Below are 22,459 nucleotides of genomic sequence, written 5' to 3'. Positions count from 1 at the left end.
AACTAAATTTCTTGAGATAATGATATTTACAACTAACTATGATGAGGCAAATGAAATGTTTATGGATGATGGTAGGATGGAAATGTCAAGGCAAAATGATAGTTTATGTCGTGGCAAAATGGATGGAAATGCCATGGCAATGGAAATTTATGTGCAAATATACACAATCACCCAAGTAATACAATGATGAGTGAGTATCATCTCCACAAGGATTAGTGGAAATTTATAACTTTAGTTAAAGCAGCAAACTAAATTACTTAAGTAGAGATAATGATATTTACAACTAATTATGCTTAGTCAAATGAAATGTTTATGGATGATGGTGGGATTGTGGTATTAATAACTAACAAATTGAAGGGCAAGGTGAGATGATAGTTTATGTCGTGGCAAAATGGATGGAAATTTTTGCAATATAATCAAGTGAAATGTCAAGGTGAAACCGAATGTAAACACAAGAGTTAAATAGAATTACTTGATAATCCTCCCACAGTAAGATACTACGGAAATGAATTATGGAGTCACTTTGGTAACTTAAGTCTTATCTTTTAGGATGGTCCAAGCTTCTATGCCTTACTTATTCGGCAAAGTTTACTGAAGGTACCCTATTCTATCTGTAGCCATACGTCTTGACAGATGAGAATTCCACGGTAATCCTCTCGGCCCAAGCTGCAACATCTAATCTATCAATTAAGCACTACTCCTATTAGTTTTTGAAATCTTAACTTCATCTCTGACAGTGGATTAGGCTCTATTGATTAGCTAAAACCCATTGCTTATAATTATCTTCCTTTAGTTTCTCTTGAACAATAAAGATTAATAACTTAGTTTTTCTAAAACACTTAGTATTCTACCTAAGAAACGACTACTCTCATAGCTCCTACAATCTTCAGAAATTAAAACAATAACCAAAACAAGTAATAAACACAAGAAAATAACAACCATCCATTAAATAAAAAGAACTTAAGCATTCATCATGAACCCCACCAAATAAAGTCTAGTTCATGGTGGATTTCAAATAAACCATGAAAATATCCATGAAATTCATTCGTTCCCTATAATTCGTAAAAAGATGGATCCAAAAGAGAGCAATATGGTGGAGAAAAGCCTTCCGACGTGCACTGCCAGCACTCCTTCGACCACTAAGAACGACTTCGATGGTGATAGCTCCTCTCAGACACCATACTTGCCACTCCCTCAAGCTCACCAATGGAGGAACACCATAGATGGGATAAGAAAAAGTGAAGAAGGAAAAAAACTTGAGCTCACGCACTCCCCAAAATGAAAGAATAAATAAGATGGTAAAATTAGAGAGCTCCCTCAATTGTGGCGTCCTTATATTTTTAAATCCAATGAATGTACTTAGGGAATTTTTCCCAAAATTCCAATGGTACCCTAAGTCACACTTCCCATATGTGAGGGTGAGTACAATAGGTGGCAGTGTGCCTCTTTCATGTGGTTTTACAACAAAGAACATGTGCTGAAAATACAGTTGTCATTTGTGAAAATATATACTTTGTATTTTTCTATGCCCAAAATTCCAAGGTATTTTATTTTGCTTTAGAACCTTTTATGTCGCGACATTTTTCTCACAAACCCTTTTCTCCTAGAATCTTGCACACCAACATCCAAAACATGACATTTCCCATAAAATAACATTATTCACAAAAAAATGCCAAGTCTAACCAAATCCACCAAATGCAACTATATGCTCCTAAATGCATCTAAATGAACCTATTTGACCATTTAGACAATCAATAACTTAAGTGAATAGGCCCTAAATATAGCTTTTTTTAAGTTATCATGACCCCAAAAAATCCATGCCATAATTGAGTGGGAGCCACCTAAGAATGTGTCAGAGGTATGGCATTTCCTTGGCTTAGCTTGGTACTATTGTCATTTTATCCAGGGCTTCTCGATGATAGCTGCCCTACTAACCAAACTGATTCAGAAAGGAGTCCCCTTTGTTTGGAATGAGAAAAAACATGAGAGCTTTGAACAATTGAAGGTCATATTGACGCAAGCCCAGTGCTGACCCAACCATAGTCAGTTAAGGACTTCACAGTTTTCAGCAATGTTTTGTTGAATGGTCTTGGATGCATTCTGATATAAGAAGGTAAGGTGGTAGCTTACGTATCCCGTCAGCTTAAACCACACGAGCGCAATTACCCCACCCATGAATTAGAGCTAACAATAGTCATGTTCACCTTGAAGATTTGGTGACACTACCTCTTTAGCGAAGTGTCACATCTTCACCGATCATAAAAAACTCAAGTATTTAATTACTCAAAAGGATTTGAACTTTAGACATTGTAGATGGGTTGAGTTTCTTAAGGACTATGACTGTGTAATAGATTACCACCCAGGAAAGGATAATGTTGTTGTAGACGCCATACGTAGGAAGTCAATGTTAGAGTTGCAAGCCCTCTTAGCTCAATTGAGTTTGACCAGTGAAGATGCAATTCTAGCTTAGTTGTGCGTTAAGCTAGAATTAGTAGGTGAAGCCAAAAGATTGCAGAGTTTAGGCGACAAACTAAGAAGTCAAGTTATGCAGGTTCACCAGAGAGAGGCCCTAGGTTTTGAGTTTAATTATGGAGATGTTTTCTACTTCAAGGATCAATTATAAGTACCCGTAAATGCTCAATCACGTGGTAAGATTCTCCGTGAGGTGTATAACAGTCCACTCTCAATATACCCAAGCAGTAACGATATGTATCAAAATCTTCGTCAGTTGTTTTGGCGGTCGAGCATAAAAAGAGAAGTATTGGAGTTTGTCTTTAGATGTCTAGTATGTCAGCAGGTTAAAGCAAAACATCAGATTCCCTCAGGTTTGCTATAGCCCATCTAGATTCCTTAATGGAATAGCATAACCATGGACTTTGTGACTGGGTTACCAATGACTAGATAATGACATGACGCAGTTTGGGTCATAGTAGACTGCCTAACCAATTCAGCTCATTTTGTCCCAATTATTATGGACTATACCTTAGAGAGGCTAGCTTAGTTGTATGTACATCCGTGAGATAGTGAGGTTGCACGATGTATCAAACTTCTTCATATCATATAGAGACCCTCGATTCATTTTCCACTTCTAGAAAGCCTTTCATAAATCCCTTGACACCAAACTACAATTCATCATAGATTTACATCCTCAGACAGACGACCAATCAGAGAGAGCTAACCATATTCTTGAGGACATGCTTAGGTGTACCGTTATTGATCTAGAGGGTAGTTGGGAGGACCATATTCCTTTAGTGGAGTTTGCCTACAATAACAGTTTTCAGATGAGCATTCAGATAGATCCTTATGAGGCCTTGTATGGAAGAAGGTATAGGACTCTGCTATGTTGGATAGAACTTAGTGAGGGTAAAATAGTAGGCCAAAACTTGATCAAAGAGACAGATGAGAAAATTCAATTAATTCAGAGCCAGCTAAAGAGGTTTCAGACAAATAGAGATCTTACATAGACTTGAAATGTAAAGACATCAAGTTCTCGGTAGGGGAAAAAGTGTTCATGAAGTTTTCCCCATGAAATAAGTTACTTCACTTTGGGTGCAAAGAGAAGTTAACCCCACATTTCATAGGACCTTACAAGGTACTATATAGAGTTGGACCAGTGGCTTACATGTTAGACTTACCACCAGAATTGGAGTGCATCCACAATGTGTTCCATTTATCCATGCTCAGGATATATCGTGTCGATCCTTCTCATGTCATGCCCCTAGAGTAGATTTAAGTCAACCTAGATATGACCTATACGGAAAAGCTAGTCAGAATCATAGCCAAGGATGTGAGAAAACTAAAGAACAAGAGGATTTTTTTGGTGAAAGTGTTGTGGAGGAACCATGATATCGAGGAAACAACTTGGGAAATCAAGGAGGACATACAACTTTATTCTCATCACATATTCTATATAGGTAAATTTTAAGGAAAAAAGTTCTATTTAGGATGGGAGAATTGTAACACCCCAAATCCTAGGTTAGGAGTTGATCGCGTATAAATATGTGTCATATTGCACTTAAATTTGTGCAAGTATACACAAACGATGAAAGTAATAAAGTAGTGAATATGTATCATCTCCACGGGGATTGGAGGGATTTTAAAAGATTGCTACAATTAGGAATAGGTGTCACTAACTAATCCAAAGTATCTAAGTCTAATGATATAAACAAGGAAAATGCGAAGTGGCAAATGGAATGAACAGATGGAAAAAGTTTGGCCAAGCCAAGAAAAATTGTAAAGAGAAGTGAACAAAAAATGTTTTGTCGTGGCAAGAAAAATTTGTAAAGGTAAACAAATAAAGTTGTTAAGGCTAAATTTATCAAAACTATGTAAATAGACTGACAACCTTGCAAAATCAGACTTTTAACGGAGTACTTGGGTTGGATTTACTATGGCGATAAATTATTCTATGTCTATGATGATCTAGTATGTTATGCCTATGCTGCCTGGCAGGATTTACTAAAGTATTTTAAGACTTTTTCTATGAAAATACTACTCAATGTGAACTACAACCCTTGGTTTGTCAAACTATTGCTGTGGCAATACCCCTCAACGTAAACTGTAGTTTTTCGCCTATCTTACTCAAGTATTTACCCTTTTTAGTTGAATGAAACCTTCTCCTTATCTCTAAGTCAGATTAGAACCTAACAATCCCGAATTATTTCCCTTGTTCACGTAGATCTAACCTAACTCTCTCGATATTAGGTATCAACTCCTAGAAAAATGGCTAAGACAAAAGTTTAAAACAGTTAACAAAACAACGTTCGACAAAAACATACTTTAATCATTTATTAACATTAAAATAAAATATCATCCAAGCATTTCCAACACCAAATAAAACACTTTATGGTGTGGTTAACATTATCCCAAAAATATTCATTAAGTACAAGCCCTTAGGAAAATAAAACATGAAGAACAAGGGAAGAAAAACTCTAGAACAGAGCTCTGTCGTGACATCATACCACTACCATGACTGCTCCAGTAGCTAGCTTGTGTCGAGGGCCTAGCCGCTGCTCCGGTGAAGCTGGCTATATAGGACACCAAGGACGGACGAGTGGGGAACGGTGGAAAAGAGTACGTCGTGACCGCCTTTTTCCAAGCCTAGGGTATTTTCTCTATATGATTTTGAACACTTTATGAAGAGTTATAATGGGTACTTATAGTGGGAATTTCTAGGGTTTAGTGCCCTTGGAAATTCCCTAAATATCCTTAAAGTTAAACCCTTTTTGTGAATAACATAGCAGCTGGTAGTGGTCTAGTGGTGGTCAAATTCCTTGATGAGTGCATGATTGCACATTAGGTGAATAAGACAGTTGGTCAAGTGACATCATCAGTCTCGTTAGACTTGCAAGATAAAACTCACCTTGGCAAAAATATGTTCCTTACTGTCATCATCTTATGTTCCACTAGCCCTACAAAATTAATTTGTCTCGGCAAATGAATTCATCCTTTGTCATTTCCTGCATCATCACAACCAACAAACAAACTTTCTTCTCAACAGCATCAATTTTCCAAATATACTTTGCCTCGGCAAAACTTATCCACCACATGCTAATATGTCCTAAATACAGCTAAAATGCTAATTCAATGGCTTTTAGACACTCAATAACTTAAGTAAAAAGACCTAAAATATAGTCTTCTTACAGAGTTATCAAGAGCTTCAAGCTAACCCGAGATGGGTTTTGGATAAATTCTTTAGCTTGTATGAAGCCTTGACCTGAGATTTAGTGAAATTGGGCTTGGATGGAGGCCAATAGTGGTGAAAATAGGCATTTTTAGTTTGAACCAAAATTAGGATAACCAAGGAAGTAATTATACAATTGTTAAAAAATAAAACGAAAACCAATTAATATTACGTTTGATTTCTCTCATTTATCTTTTTCTCCACCCTTGTTTTCTTCCTCCATTTTTCTCTCCTTTTATTCTATTATAGCTTAAGAAAGGTAGAAACTTTAACATTCAGACCCCAATCAACATTGTAAAGGTAAGAATCAAACTTAACACCTATAGAGCTTCCATTTGAGCCCCCAAGATCAAGCTTTGGCCATGGTTGGGAAAAAGGAGTTTGTGAGGGGTTGGAAGAACTAGTTGGTTCTAATTCTATTTTCAGATAATTCTAGCCTTAGGAAGTGTTTTTAAACCCTTCCTAACCTTTAAATTAAGTTAGTAATTCATCATTTGATTCTTGCTTAGTGAGGGAATTTGGAGAGAGCTCCAAAGCTAGAGTGAAGGAGAAGCTCACCTTGGGTTGAACCTTGGACGTTTTTAGTAGCCTAGATTAGTAAGCTAACTCACCTCTAACTCAAATATACCACATGTAGCTCATTAAGTAAGTTATGGGAAGTTGCATAAGCATGAAGCATATTCATGGTAGAATTCACTTTTTTATGTTATATCATGTTTAAAAGCCTCTTTATGATCCATTTAAACTCTCACAAGACTTAAATATTAGTTGGGACCCTCAATGGGGCATCTTAGGGAAAAAGTTAGCATTTTTTGTGGCCAAAACAAGGCATTTTTAGTAGGGTATCGTTACTAGAAGAATAGTATCGATATTGTTCTTCATCCAGGGTAAAAATAGCAGAGGAAGTATCGATACTGCATAGTCAGTTTCGATACCCACAGGGTGGTATCGATACCATGGACACAAATCAGATTCAAGAATACTATTTTGGTATCGATCCTTAGGCTAATGATGCCCCAACCTTAGAGTATCGACACTACCATTCCCAACCAATCTTTGCTAAGTAGTCAATATCGATACCAACAGGTGGGTATTATTACTCAGCGTTCACTGACAATTTTGGATAGATAATCCAAGGGTTAATTGTTTAGACTTAAGGGGCCCAAATACATCAGTATAACAACTAATAAAACTACAAGTGAGAACATTAATTAATATTAGAACAGTAGAAACAGTAACAGCTAGGATTACATAAAACTAGCCTTGTTTGACACTCGATAAGTAACCAAGACACTTGATCTCTCTTTAGCAGATTACGATAGTCAGTTGGATATCCAAGTCAGTTCCAAGGCACTTTAGTAGCCGAATGGGCACAGATGCCCTAAGACTCAATGGAATAAGTTGGTCAGGTGTATGTTTCTGATGTAGTTTCAGATATAACCCCAGAGTACCCGAGGGTATTTCGGTAGGCTAAAGGGGTGTGTGAGCTCTAAGATGCAGGACCCTCAGCCACACCATGATGCTTGCCACAACTTAGTAGATTAGTGTTTTGCATGTTTTAGACATATGCCACTAGCCAGCTCATTTAGTGAATGCATGTAGCTCGTAAGCTAAATACATGGAATGTGTTTCCGTGCGCATGTTCATAGGTGATCAGTTTAGGAACATTATCATCGACAGTAGTTTCAGTTTAACGGAGGCACAAGAGTACGTCTTTGATTACTTTTAGAGGGCATGTACTATTATATAGAACATATTGTTGTATTCAGGCGTAACTTTATTTTATTTTAAACTCAGTATTGTATTATTCAGATATTTCTGGGAGTCTGGGAGCTCCCTGTACTATAAAATTTATTACTATGTTATTTTATGTTCTATTGATGAACCATTATCAGTGTTTTATAAATCATTGTTAAGAAGAAAATATTCGGTAGCCATTTTGGTGGTCCGTGTGACATTGTAATCCATGGATCTTTGGGTCAAAATGGATTAGGGTGTTACATTTGTGTTGGTAGATGACTATTCTAGATTTAATTGGGTTCCTTTTTTAAGTACAAAAGGTGAAGCTTTGGAAAATTTCATCACTTTATCTAAAATAAACCAAAATTAAAAAGGTTGCAAAATTTCAAGTGTTAGGAATGACCATGAAAGTAAATTTCAAAATCTTGGTTTTGACCATTTTTGTAACTCAAATGGAATTAGTCATAATTTTTCAATTCCTAGAACCCCTCAACAAAATGGAATTGTTGACAAAAAAATAGAACTTTAAAAAATGGCTAGGACCATGCTTTGTGAAAATAATTTGTCAAATTATTTTTAGATGAAGAAAAAAATATTGCTTGTTATGTGATTAATAGAGTAATGATTAGGCATATTTTAAAGAAAAATCCATATAAACTTTTTCAAAATAAAAAGCCTAACAATAGTTATTTTCATCCTTTCGGATGCAAGTGTTTTATTTTAAATATTGGAAAAGACAATATTGGCAATTTGATGCAAAAAGTGGTAAGGGAAATTTTCTTGGTTAATTTTCAAATTCTAAAGCTTATTGAGTTTTTAATAAATGAACTCTAGTGGTAGAAGAGCCTATACATGTTTTCGATGATAATCCCTTTCCGATAAAGGATTCTTATGTTGGTGATGATGTAGGTATCTTAAATCCAAATGAAGTTGGTGAATCATCATTGAAAGAAATAAATAATGAGGAAACTCAAGATACTGTCAAGAATCTATCTCTAGAGGAAAGGGAGGTCTCATGCCCAAGGGGGAACAACTATGTCAATGATGATGAAATTTTGGGTGATATATTCAAATGGGTAACTAATAGATCTTCTCTAAAGAATATTTGTAATTATGTTGCTAGTAATAAATCTAGGTACTAAATGGGTTTATAAAAACAAACTATAAGAGAATGGTAACATAGTGAGAAATAAAGCTAGACTTGTTGCCCAAGCCTACACTCAAGAAGAGGGAATTGATTTTGATGAGACATATGCTATCGTAGCTAGAATGGAAGCTATTAGATTATTACTTGATTTTGCATGTTTTAATAATTTTAAGCTTTATCAAATGAATGTTAAAAGTGCTTTTCTAAATGACTTTATTAATGAATAAGTGTATGTTGAACAACCTCCAAGTTTTGAAGATTCAAAATTTCAAACCACATTTTCAAACTTTCAATAGCTTTATATGGTTTGAAACAATCTCCTAGAGATTGGTATGAAAGATTATCAAACTTTTTAATTGAAAAAATGTTTTTTCTAAAGGGAATGTTGATACTACATTTTTCATGAAAAGAAAATAGAATGACATATTAGTAGTACAAATTTATGTTGATGATATTATATTTGGTGCTACTAATGATATTTTTTGCCAAGAATTCTCAAAGTTGATGCAAGGTGAATTTGAGATTAACATGATAGGGGAGCTCTCATTATTTTTGGGACTCCAAATCAAGCAAATGAAGGATGACATCTTCATAAATCAAGGTAAATATATAAGGGATATGCTCAAGAAGTTTGGCTTGGATAATGTAAAACTCAAGCCACTCCCATGAGTACTTTAACAAAGCTTGACAAAGATGAGAAATGTAAATGTGTAGAAGTTAAATTATATAGGTCAATGATTTGTTCTTTGCTTTTTCTTACCGTAAGTAGACCGAATATTATGCTTAGTGTTTTCTTGTGTGCTAGATATCAATCTTGTACTTAATAATCTCACTTACATGCCATTAAGAGAATCTATAGATACCTTAGAGACAATCCTAGTTTAGGACTTTGGTATCCTAGAGACTCAAATTTTAGCTTTCGTGCTTTCTCGGATGTGGATTTTGGAGGTTGCAAATTGGATAGAAAAAGCACCTCCGCTACATGTCAATTCCTAGGAAACATGTTAATTTCATGGATTTCTAAGAAACAAAATAGGGTTGAATTATCAACCACCGAAGGGGAATGTATTTCAGCCGTAGTTCTCGTGCACAAGTTTTATGGATGAAATAATAACTTTTAGACTATGAAATTGATGTTGGTACCATTCCAATTAAGTGTGACAATACTAGTGCAATTTGTCTCACTAAAAATCTTATCCAACACTCTAGAATTAAACATCATTTCATTAGAGATCATCTCCTTAAGAAAGATGTAGTTCTAGAATATGTTGATATTTTGCATCAAATAGCTGATATTTTTACCAATCCTTTAAATAAATAAAGATTTTGGACACTTAAGAAAGACTTAGAACTTTCTAGCATTCCCTAAGTCTTAGTTTAAAATTTTGAATTTTTATGCTTGTAAATGAAGTTTTGGTTTAAAATTGTTTAGTGTAAAACTTGATTAGTGTACATTCTTGAGTGATTCTATATGGTTATTCAATGCAAAAATTGTGGGAGATATGCATGTCATTTCATGACCTTTTGGACTAATTTTGAACATCTCAAAATTTATTATGTATGAAAAAATAAAAAAAAAATCAATAATCTTTAAAATTTCCTTGAATCCATGTCATACTTATTTAATCATATTTTAGCATGATTCTAAAGTCCATATATGCCTCATGCATGATAGATTCTTATTCTGAATGATTTTCTTACTCTAAATTAGTCAATTTCACTTTTTAAGAGCAGTGGTTCCCCCTCCTTATTATTTCGAAACCAGTAGAGCATAATCTTTTTCTTGAGCTTATGGTTTCGAAACCCCTTTTCACAGGATTTAAAACCCCTTTAAAATTTTAAGGGTTTTATGCTTGAATCTCAAAATCCCTCTGTTATTATTTCACTTGGTCGTTTGATCTTTCTTCTCTAAAACCTCATTCCTCTTAATCCAAATGCCAGTCCAGCGCACCTAAGAGCTCCATTTCATCCTCTGGCCATCGTTGTCCACTTCTATCATCACACATTGCCATCCTTGCTTATTATTTCTCTATTTTCAACAGTGTATTCGCACAAACCCTAACATGCAAATTTTGAAAATCTTCATTTTAAAAAAAAATCAACTATATTTCAAGCTTATTTTTCTTGCTTAAATAATTTGCCTATATGTTTTCCATCAATCCTTCATGTTTATCTTCACAAATTTTGAAAAATTGCCTAAGTTAAGGTTTCGATTTTTTCTTTAGAATTGTGTAAAAATTGTTTATTTACTTAAATTGGGTTGATATTTGAAATTATATATGTGTTCTTTTTGTATGAGGTTTACCCATTTATCCATATCTTTAGAAACCCAAAAATTAAACTTGCAATCCTAAAACTTTTGAAAGCTCATACTTCCCTAATCCCAAAGCTTTTTTTTGATACCTCAAACACTATATCACTTGTCCCATTCGTCCCAAACGAAATTTTTGATTCTTTATTATTCTTTTATTCATCTTAGTTATCTTTCATTCATCATATTCATACACTCTTGTTCTTATTTAAGTTTTCCAGTAACATCAAATCAAAAACCCTAATTTAGGCGATAAACTCCATTTTAAACTAATCTTGTTCTTCATCGAGTCTGGATCCTTAGACTTGAATTCTTCAATTATGGGTTACATTATCACTCCGCTGCCATCTCCTATCATTTTACTAAAGCAATCTATTTAGCTGATTTTTAAGATGTTCCATCTCCAAGAGTGACATAAGCACTATTGGATTTTATATGATCTCATCTTATCTAAATCAAATATCCAATTAATATTAGTGTATCCTTCTAATATGATAAGAGATCTACCAAACATAATAATTAATATCATAACTCGTAGTACCATAGTCTGGAGAAAATAGATATCAGATTGTGTATTTTTCTTTCATGGCTGGCCATGACTGAAGGAGAGTCGAACAATCGTGCACCGCTAATTCAACTAGTTTAATATGTTGCTGGATCAAAAGCCACTAAATATCTAACTTTTGAAATTTACACGCAACCTCGATGTAGTTTCTAATTTTGAAAAATCTATCACAATATACTACTATAACTAATACTAAAGAAACAAGACATTAGCTTAGTGATTGAACTAAATTACCTCAATGGTTAAAACAATGATTATTATTTATAAAGGTCCTGAGTTCGAACACCTACAAATACAACAGGAAAGATTAAACGTTAATTATAAAAGATTTAAAAGATTTTAGACCGGATATTACCTTATAATCACTTTTAGCACATTATGTTCTTGGACTTGATATTGCATGTAAAGGCACATATTAACTCATTGATTACCTAACATTTTAAATAATTATAAGTTAAATTATAAAATTGTTTGTATACAAAAGATAACTTATATTAGTTTGTAATCTAAATAAGATCGTAATTCATAGACTTATTATGAGTAAATAATTCATGTTAGGAATATTATATCATTTAAAGACCTTATGAGATAATTTGTCTTTGCTATAAGAATGTATTGACTCTAAAATAGAGACATGAATGTGTTAGTTTGAAGTGAAAACACATTAGACATGATTCAATATGGATTGATATTGCGTATCGTAATAACTTTTAATTAAAAAGTTTGAGTTGACGGAAAAATCAATGCAAACGGGTAAAAATAAAAAAATTTGTGAAAGCGATGGTTTCAAACCAACTGCAAATGATGATATTTCTAGTTTTTCATTTTCGACTTTGCATTTAGAAGCTAAATATATTTACCCTTACTAATACATGGACTCCATTTATTTAAAGTATAAAAAAATTTAAAATTCAATCTTTTATTAATTATGTATTTATGTTTTATTTCAATAATTTAATACTAACATCTTTAAACAAATAATTTATCGCTTGATAATTTATTTTAATTACTTAATAGTAAATACAATTTATGATTTATATATTAAAATATTAATAGTAAGTTATTATAAAAATATATTTTTATTATAATTATATTTTTATTTATACTTTTTTTATTTTTATTATAGTTTAAACTGATATATTTTTTATATAATCATAATTTCTTTTAAATTTATTTATAATATCATGAACCAATTTACCTCAGTGGTTAAAAGAATTATTGTTGTTCTTAGAGGTCATGGGTTAGAGCACCAGCGACTACAGCAGGGTGATTGAACATTCATTGTAAAATGGTAGAGAATATTTAGAACATATACTACTTTGTAATCACCTTAGCTTAATAATAAAAATATTTATAATATATAACTTTTCATTTTTTAAATGATAAATATATCATTTAAATTATTTTATTTTAAATTTTAAATGGGTGATCGTTGTTAAATTAGAATCATTAAAATATTTTTTTAAATTCAAAAGTTAAAAATTATTTGATAATATTATTTTTCTTAATAAAATATTTTATATATAAAAATATTATTAATAAGTTATTTTAAAATACTTTTATATTTTCATTATAGTTTAAGTATATATATATTATATATCATAGTAATAATATATGTAAATATAATTCAAATGTTATATTTTTAATTTACAACATAATATCTAAAATAGACATTTTATATTTTCAAAATCATTTTTTAACAACAATCCGAAAAATTAAATTTTAAAATACTCTTTTGAAAGACACTTTTAAAAGTTTTTTTACCACACTTTTAAAAGTTATTTTTCAAAAATAATATCAAACTGACCGCTTGCGTCCTATAAAATATATTTACACTTATCTTCAAGTAAATGTAGATATGTGTAAATGTGATTTGCATGCTTTGAAATATAAAAAATTGATGTCTTAAGATAATAAGTTAAAGGTTGATATTTGGCTATGTATCTAATACATGATATAGGTGCAACTACATCTATTAAACACCCTGCCATGTATAAATGTTCGATCGAATAGATGATGCCACATTATGATAGCAAATAAAATTAGGTGCATATATGCAAATAAAACCAACAATTCAAAATCAAACTAAAAAAAATTGTCTCATTCTAGAAATTGGTATCAATACTTTACAAAAGTGTGTCAATATCTTGATTTGGGTATGATACAAACTACACGTATCGGTACAGGTTTGAGTTTTGAAGTTTTTGAAAAAAATATATGGTAACTTTATTATATTTGTTCCGTTTAGTACTTAAATTTTATTTTTTTTTCAAAATTATACTTAAACATTTAGTTTAAGTTTTATTTTGATATCATGTCGTTAAAATCTTAACAGTATGATGATGTGTCACCATAAGATAATGACATGTCATCATTAGAAAATATATCATATCAACAATTGTGTTAATATATTAACGCCTGAGTACCAAGCTAAAACCTAAACTAAATTTTAAGTATCATTTAAAGAAAATAAAATTTAGATATCAAAACAAAATAAAAGTAATAATTTAGGTATTAAATGTATAATTTATCTAAAATAATAAGTACCATGTGACTTAAAAATGCGTATCAACACCTCTCTAAAGGGTATCGGTGCCATGTAGAGCACTTATAAGAATGGCTACATTAAAATAATTCAATTGCAACGCCTTGAATCTTTCAACGAGCACAAAGTGGTGTTATTGTATAGTGTCGAAGATTTTAATCAGATACAAACCTCAAATTTTAAGATAATACTTGTATGGAATGAAGAATGAGAAGACTTAAGGCTCAATTACATCAAATTGAGGCATGGAGGACTAACTGGAGAAGCTGAGCAATTTGTGGGATAAAACTGCAAACAAGTGATGAGTATTGATACCTATATAACTCTAAGGATATCGATAATGAACTAAAGTATTAATACATAAGAGTAGGTACCATTTATTTATTAGGATAAGGATGAATATTGATGATTAGACTCAGCTCAGAGGTGTATACTGTAAACCCTATATTTGACTTAAGTTTACTGATGACTTAAAACATGTTAGTATATATATATATAACCCTAGGTTCCTATCTTCGCGTGGTTTGAATTTTTTTATCTTTTATTCAATCGATATTGACATCATTTTTTATGTTGGTTGTCGATTAGTATTCTTTAATTTTCTATTATATCTTTCCTTCTTCTTTGTTTTTTTAATTTTTAATAACTATATTCTTATGACATATTTTTCCCTATCTTTATGATATATTTTTATGTCTTTTGCCACATTCTTAGTCTTTTTTTATTGATACGGCCGTTCTTTTTGTTTTATCTTTTTCTTAGGGTTAGATTTGACGACGCCTTGACTGATCAAGATGACGCTTATTTGTTATCATGTTGATTTTCTCTACTTTGGATCCTCATATTGGATTTGGATATGCGGTTGTATTTGTTGATAGTTTTCTCATGCCGCTCGACTCTGATACACGGTTTGTCAATTTTCTTTCAGTAATTTTGATCTATTTATGTGGTTCGTCGTCTGATGTAGTCAAATCTATTAGTGTATATCTTTGTTCGAATTTTTTGGTTGGTTTTTTATCTTTTCCTTATGTGGTCATTGTATAATCTCAAGTGGTTAGTTTCTTATGCCAATAGTTATAAGAAAATATATTAATTATATTTTTAATTTTTAATTATGATTCTAAATATTTTATTATAATTCTATATATTTTTCTCATAATAAAATTAAATTAGTTGCTTCTATTGAGGTAAAAAGAAATATTGTTTTCTTACGAATTAAAAGATATTTATTTATGGATTATGAATTTTAATTAAATCTTAACCATTTATTTATTAAATTTTGATAACTTTAAATTAGTGTTAAATTTATTAGTTTCAGATGGAGTCAGCGTTCTACCCATATATATATATAATTTGAAGTATGGATGGCTTAAAACAGACATGACTATCTCAAAATTATAATGATTTAGGCACTTAGGGAGGGGGCACACAAACCTTTTATAAGATTCTTAAAGAAAATATTAAAGGAATAGCCCTTGAACAGTCAAAGGTTTCATAAAAATTACTCAAAACTTATAACAATTATGATTTAACCTCATGAACCTTACATTTTTCAATTTAATCCAAATTTTAGAATTAGTCTATTAAAAATCCGATTAAAACTTAGAAATTTTTACCTTTATTTTATGGTGTTACAACTCTCTCGCCCATAAAGAAAATTATCTTAGAATTTTTCTCTCTCTGATAGTCTCTTAATATTTTGTTCTCATAGTTTTGTAAGCTTCAAATTCGATTCCGATATTTGTTAACACATTCATCCCAAGACCTATAAATATTAACATACAAATTTTAAATTTATATCTACCAAACTCGGAGCTAAAAACGTACGCCTATGAGATTTTAACAACAAAGTTAATATTAAGGAAATACGACATACTTAAAGAATCAGAAAAAAAATATTGATTTTAAGATCGAATTCTCTTATGAAAATTTCATTGAATTTAAAAATTATATTTGGGGACCTAAGCTTGATTTAAAAGGCATGATCTAATCCTTGGAATGATAAATTAATGGAATTTGGAAAACTTACCTTGACCCTGGAAAATGATGTTATTTGGATAGAAAACAAGAGAGAAAATGAGAGACAAGTTGAACGAAATTTGAGAATTCGTACAAGATATGGAAAGTGTGGAAACAAGTTGGTTATGACTGATTTTATTAAAAGTATAAAATATATATTTTACATATTATTAATTGTTAAAAATAAGGTTTAAAATAAAAAAAATAACTAACTTTCAGTTAAATGGTAAATCACATTCAAGAGTTTACAAGTTTTTTCCTCTTTTAATTTAGTACTTAATAATTATTGTCCATGTGCTTTTGCCCTTGTCGTCAATCAGTGGAATTGTATAACAAGAAATAAATTTACCTAAGCCACTTTGGCCAATCTTTATTTGGCTTCCATTACCATTACTTTGTACCCTTTTCCCACCACCTTCAATAATTCAATGATCCAAAAACGATATAGCGCTGAAATTCATAAACAACGTACAGTGAACCAAAACAATCGTACAACTAAAAGATGGAGCTAAAGAATCTAAAACCAAAACCTGGTATGATTTTGCCGTTTGTGGGAAAGGATTTTGAATGGAGAGGCCTTGCATTTAGTATTCAAAGCCAATTCATATGTTGACACATGGTCAAAGAAAGATCATGAAAAAAGGAAATGCCAAATAAAGAAACAAAACAGACCAATTTCTTATTTTCTTGCAAACATTAACATGAGGAAAATGTTTGGTTTTTGATTGACATGTCTTGTCATCTGTCTCCCCTGCCATTTTCGAGGGACGCTAAAAATACCCATTGAGAGAAAAATTAGTTATCCTTATATTATTCTCCATCCCATTTTGCAGAGGTATATTCTTTCTATAGTTTTAGTTTTACTGTTCCTCATTTTTTTTTTATCTTTGAATGCTTTGGGTGGCCAAATTTAAATATTATACTATGTGCAGGCAATTTGAGGAAGTATAGATATAATAAGAGTGCATAAATTTGCCTGCCCTTTACTGTTTTCACACCCTTCAGGAACCCAAAGCCCCTGATCATGTCTGACATTCCACCTGGAAACCAAGGTAGGGCATGAATCATTGTACGATGTTGATGTTTTGATTTTATAGGTGGAAGTTACTGTTGGATGTTTCATTCATGAATCATGTAATGATTGCTAAATCTTTAATATATGGGGAATATTTGGGATGATTTTCAGTTTTGTCACTATGGTGAACGTTGATAATGATTTCTTGTATAAAAATTGATGCCTCAGAGGAAGAAAAATACAGAAGGGGGTCATTCAAGAAAACAGTCTCTACTAGGTTCAGGAATTCAAGGAAAAGGAGGAGCAGTAAAGTACTATCTGTTGAAATCAATGACGAGCGGGACCCGGAGGAGCAGCAGTCCGTCGAGGCCTTGCGTCAGGCTCTTATAGCGGAGGACCTGCTGCCTGAAAGCCACGAAGATTATCACACCATGCTCAGGCGAGTTTCCATCCTGTTTCATCATTGGTGTTGTAGTATGTCACTGTATTGAAATGAACACCATGTTAAGGCAACCAGCCTACCACAAATGCTGTTGCTGCTGTTTTGGATTTTGGATTTGTCTTAAACTCTAAATGTACCCCTCTGAAAATGCAGGTTCTTGAAGGCCAGAAGATTCGACCTCGAGAAAACAAAGCAAATGTGGACCGATATGCTCAGCTGGAGGAAGGAATTCGGTACCGATACAATTCTAGAGGTATTCTTAAAATGAGCTCTACACAACATATAATTCTGCTATTTGTTTATGTATCCTCTCAAATATTGTCTTTTGAAAGTTGCCCCTCAAAATGACTTTCTGGCTTAGTTTCATTCCATTTTCTGCTATTTGTTTAAGGACTTTGATTTCAAGGAGAGAGAGGAGGTCTTGAAATATTATCCCCAAGGGTACCATGGAGTAGATATGGACGGACGACCAGTGTATATAGAGAGAATAGGCCTAGTCGATGCAACCAAGCTCCTGCAAGTCACCACCATGGATCGCTATCTGAAATACCATGTGAGGGAGTTTGAGAAGACCTTCCAATTTAAATTTCCATCTTGCACTATTGCTGCCAAGAAGCACATTGACCAAAGCACAACCATCTTGGACGTTAATGGAGTGGTAAGGGGAACAAAGAACTATACAGGAGTTTGATCAAAGTTTCCAGTAATCACTTTAAGAAGGCTTCAAAAGCACTATTTCTAATCATCCTAATCTTATTTTCAAAATTACAACTCATGTATTCGGACAATATAATAAGTCACTCATGAGAGTGTCCTCGGGCTTAATGACACAGGGTCTTAAAAGCTTCACCAAAGCTGCTAGGGAGCTCATTACTCTTCTTCAGAAGGTTGATGGTGACAATTACCCTGAGGTACCGGTTTTCTTTTAGCTGAGTGTTTGTTTTGGTTGAGACTTTTAACTGTACATGATGGATTTGCGATGTGCAAAATTTTGTCTTTCTTGCAGACTTTGAACCGAATGTTCATCATTAATGCTGGTTCTGGATTTAGAATGTTATGGAACACTGTTAAGTCTTTCCTCGATCCAAAGACCACAGCCAAGATCAATGTAAGCTTCCACTTCCTCTCACTGAATTTGCTTGTTTTGCCAATAGAATCTAATATGTATAATCTATTATGTACCAGGTTCTTGGTAACAAATTTCAGAGCAAGTTGCTTGAAATAATTGATGCTAAGTAAGTCCAATCCTTGCTTAGAATGTAGAAGACCAAAACAATATCCACTGTTCTGAACATTTTCCTGCTGTTGCTTTTTTTTTTTTTTTACTTATATGTCATTTCCTGTTGCCGCTCCCCATCAGCGAGTTGCCAGACTTTTTGGGAGGTACCTGCACTTGTGCTGATCACGGAGGCTGCATGTTCTCCGATAAGGGCCCATGGAAGGATCCAGAGATTTTGAAGGTTGATCACTACCATCTTTTTTATTCTCAGTTGCAGTCATAATGATTCTCTTCTAAAGTTTGTTCCCCGGAGTGTAAATAATTCTTTGACTTGCAGATGATTGAAAATGGTCAACACAAACCCGGGAAGAAATCTCAGGCTCAAAGCAGTGAAGAGAAAACAACTGTAGAGGATGAGCCTGCAGTCCCAAAGGTTCGACTTGCTTTATCAGCTAGGACCTGCATCTTCCTCTTTTTTCATTATATATTCAATCTGCCCCTAAATTATTAAGATCTTGTGTGTTTATCGTCTATTCTGAGTAGTTTTTGGTTTACGCAGGCTAGTGAGTCCTTGGAAGCTGAGGTTGTTCCAGATACAGAAAAGAAACCACCTGTAGAGCCAGCAGCTCCTGTTAATGGCAATGTAAGTTAGTAGCAGCCTTCTTGCACAATATTGTCTATAATTAAAGATTTCAGGCTTTGAGTTATCATCTAGTGGTACCAACATAGACCATGAAGGTGATCCAACTTGTAAAATATGTGCATACCTTTGTGGACGTGATGTCCAATACTGACAAAGTACTCGAATTTGTAGCAATCTTGAGCACTAAATTTATTTTCTTCTTCCTTATGGAAATTTGTTTTGTTGTGGATTTCCCCTTCCATTTTTCTTTTGATAAATAAATCTCATAGGTCGAAACGATCAAAACTGAGGAAGTTGCCCCGGGGGTTGATAAAACTGTGGATTTGCCAGTGCAGAATGAAAATGCTGCTATTGTACAGAAAGGTACATGCTTACTTTTAGCCTGTTACATCTAATATTCACACATACGCACATAATGCGGCTTAAATGTAGATGTTTTCTCCTAATGTTACTGATTATTCATATCGATGTGTCTATACTTCATTATAACAGGTAATGAATTGGCTATTGTTCCAAGGGTAGAATCTAGGAAAGAAGCTTGCATGATTTCTGATGGGCTTAGCTCTCATTTTTTCACCGGTGTCATGACCTTTGTTATGGGCATCGGCGCAATGATAAAAGTGACACGAAACATGCCCAGGAAACCCACTGATAAAAACAGCTACAAGAGTCAAGTTGAGTGTGTAGGCATAGAGGCTAATAGCCAGCACCCTTCATCCCAGGTGCCCCCACCAGGAGCCCTCTCCACTGAAGAATTGATGTCGGTCATGAAACGTATGGAGGAATTGGAAGAAAGATTAAGTGTTATTAACACGAAACCTACAGCACTGCCCCCTGATAAGGAGGAATTGTTGAATACTGCACTAATCCGAGCCGATGCCTTGGAGCAAGAGCTTATGGCAACCAAGAAGGTAAACATTGTTGCTTACAAAACCTTGTATGGAACATGTAATTCACCAGATTAACACAAACTATAATAGTTCCAAGTCAATCCTAATCAAATATAAGTTTACACATGTAGAAAGAACATGCAGCATTGCACTTAAAAGTGATTGCCAATGCCCTTGGTTTTTCTTTCTCAGGCTCTAGAAGACTCGTCTGCTCAACAACAGGAACTCGCAGCATACCTGGACAAAAAGAAGAGAAAGAAGAAGAAAACCTTGGTAAGCTAAACAGACTTTGGTATTTTCCATTCATTTTTTTTCCTTCTTTGGTTTGCTTATGAACAGTATAATTGACATGAAGTAGAACTTGATTTGCTGGTATCCCAGTTCTGGTAATCACTGAAAAGCTGGATGCGGACAAGATTACTTCAGAAACTGGTGATGGGGCGATTCGGTTTCATAAGGCCGCCCCCCAAATGCACTCTAGCCTTCGTTCATTCAACTCATCAGATGAAAATGTAAAGTTTGGTGCATGTTTACATTAGTTTAAATCTGCTTGTGCTGATGAATGTACATCTAACTTGTTGGCAGTCACATTTCAACTGTGTATTCTTTGTATTTTTGTTCTCTTTATCTTCCCTGTTTAAATCTTTCATCATATATTAATGTTTGCAGTTTGGAACCATTGAGAATCTTCCATGCATGTTTTAGGCACTTAACTTTCTATGTTAAAAACGTTGTCACTTTAATGCACTTGCCTACATTTCCTTGGAATATCTTTCATGTTGATCAACGTTCATTTCATAATAATCTTCTATTATTCCCCACCCACAGAATCAAATCAAATACAGCAACGTTGTTAAAAACAAACCACCAATGTCGGATTACATGGAATTAATGGATCATAAGGAACTTCCAACCTTCAGCTGTTCTAAAAACAAAGATGAATTTCCTGAATTATATTTAGACTTTGAAGTAATCATTGCAAAAAGGTTGGCTTAGGGAATCTTTAAATATAAAAATTGTCAAGGGACCAGCTCCTTTAAAATTGATAATATTATTAGTTTAATTAATATAGTTTTTATTGTAATATTTAAGGTAGACGGTCACTGTGTCTTCAATTTTTCATCCCCAACTATGGTTGTAATTTTCATTAAAGTTCAGTGATGAAAAGCTTGAAGATGCTAGATACTCTGTTCGTTTCTAAAAACAATGTAAATTTCACCCCGCTTCAAAAAATATTTTTTCCTCACCTTTATTTCAGTCATTTCTTTTTTCCAAGGCTGTCTCTTACTGATAGTAATTTAATAGTTGAGTGACCTAATTGAAAAACGTTTCAGTTTAGTGGTTAAAATATAATTTACGACATAGTTTATTGACTATATAGGTACTTTACCCTTAAATTTAAGCACTTAACAAATAGTAACTTAAGCTTAACTGAACACTCGAGGAGCCCTAAGGAGGTGGAAAATGTTTTTTTTTATAAAAAGTAAGGTCTCGTTAAAAATCCCCTTCATAACCTTCAAGCAACAAAGACTCAACGGACATTGGAAGGAGGAAAAGAGTGCGTTAGAAATTTTATTGCATAAAATCAAGTACAATAAGATCATACTACCACCCAAAAACGATGGCAGCCCACTCAACCCATTGCAAAACAGCAGTACCTACATGAATATGTTTATACCCTACAACAAAACCAACTCATATGATGATCAACCATTACAAACAAAAAATCATTCCTAATGTTCCCAAAATACCAAAAATAGAAAAACAACAACCAAATTAATTCTCCATCATTTAACCAATCCCTTGTTTGGCAAGTTTATCCGCTTCACAATTTGCTACTATGGGTACATGACGGACAATGACCCATTTATTGACCATTATGTTTGCAATGTATTTAAGAATGGATAGAAACATCGGAGTGGAGATAACTGGATTTTTTATCCATTCCATGCCACTGCACTATCAGACTCCAAAATAATCCTTTGATTAACCGACAAATCCGAATCTAAGAACAGATTCAAACCTCTATTCATTGTCATCAATTCTGCCATAATAGGACGACCGAATCCACATCACTCCTTTCCCGTCTCTTAAAAGTCCACCAATTCCTCCCTTCGACCACCACCTGTCCATAGCACCATCTACATTCAATTTAACAAAACCCGTAGGTGGAGGAGACCAACTGACTACCTTTTGCGATATCTTTTCGTCGAACATAACACGATCAGCTAGCGGTAGAT

General features: G+C 33.3%; 2 protein-coding genes across 2 annotated transcripts; both read left to right on the top strand.

The window, feature by feature from the left end:
* The first annotated feature begins 16,809 nt into the window (after positions 1 to 16,809).
* Positions 16,810 to 17,628, top strand: LOC120139253 (phosphatidylinositol/phosphatidylcholine transfer protein SFH12-like). Its single transcript, XM_039154549.1, has 4 exons — positions 16,810 to 16,845; positions 17,016 to 17,062; positions 17,239 to 17,499; positions 17,621 to 17,628. Exons 2-4 carry the CDS (start codon positions 17,035 to 17,037, stop codon positions 17,626 to 17,628), a joined length of 297 nt encoding a protein of 98 aa, XP_039010480.1. The 5' UTR covers positions 16,810 to 16,845; positions 17,016 to 17,034.
* On the top strand, positions 17,627 to 20,501 carry LOC120139252 (phosphatidylinositol/phosphatidylcholine transfer protein SFH12-like). Its single transcript, XM_039154548.1, has 11 exons — positions 17,627 to 17,720; positions 17,859 to 18,125; positions 18,301 to 18,378; positions 18,474 to 18,575; positions 18,653 to 18,702; positions 18,828 to 18,927; positions 19,024 to 19,119; positions 19,246 to 19,329; positions 19,599 to 19,692; positions 19,822 to 20,240; positions 20,412 to 20,501. The coding sequence occupies exons 1-11, from the start codon at positions 17,664 to 17,666 to the stop codon at positions 20,499 to 20,501; spliced, it is 1,437 nt and encodes a 478-aa protein (XP_039010479.1). The 5' UTR covers positions 17,627 to 17,663.
* The last annotated feature ends 1,958 nt before the right edge of the window (positions 20,502 to 22,459 follow it).

This window comes from Hibiscus syriacus, unplaced genomic scaffold, assembly GCF_006381635.1.
Source record: "Hibiscus syriacus cultivar Baekdansim isolate YM2019G1 unplaced genomic scaffold, ASM638163v2 tig00110733_pilon, whole genome shotgun sequence".
NCBI lineage: Eukaryota > Viridiplantae > Streptophyta > Magnoliopsida > Malvales > Malvaceae > Hibiscus > Hibiscus syriacus.
The sequence above is the reverse complement of the archived record's forward strand: the minus strand, read 5'-3'. Positions and strand labels throughout refer to the sequence as shown.

What these genes read in the sequence shown, in the direction of transcription:
- LOC120139253 (XM_039154549.1), top strand. Translation starts at nt 17,035, where the DNA reads ATGTCTGACATTCCACCTGGAAACCAAG. An exon ending in CATTCCACCTGGAAACCAAG is followed by an intron (nt 17,063 to 17,238) that starts GTAGGGCATGAA and finishes TTTCTTGTATAA; the next exon opens with AAATTGATGCCTCAGAGGAA.
- LOC120139252 (XM_039154548.1), top strand. Translation starts at nt 17,664, where the DNA reads ATGTGGACCGATATGCTCAGCTGGAGGAAGGAATTCGGTACCGATACA. An exon ending in GTACCGATACAATTCTAGAG is followed by an intron (nt 17,721 to 17,858) that starts GTATTCTTAAAA and finishes TATTTGTTTAAG; the next exon opens with GACTTTGATTTCAAGGAGAG. An exon ending in AGACCACAGCCAAGATCAAT is followed by an intron (nt 18,576 to 18,652) that starts GTAAGCTTCCAC and finishes ATTATGTACCAG; the next exon opens with GTTCTTGGTAACAAATTTCA.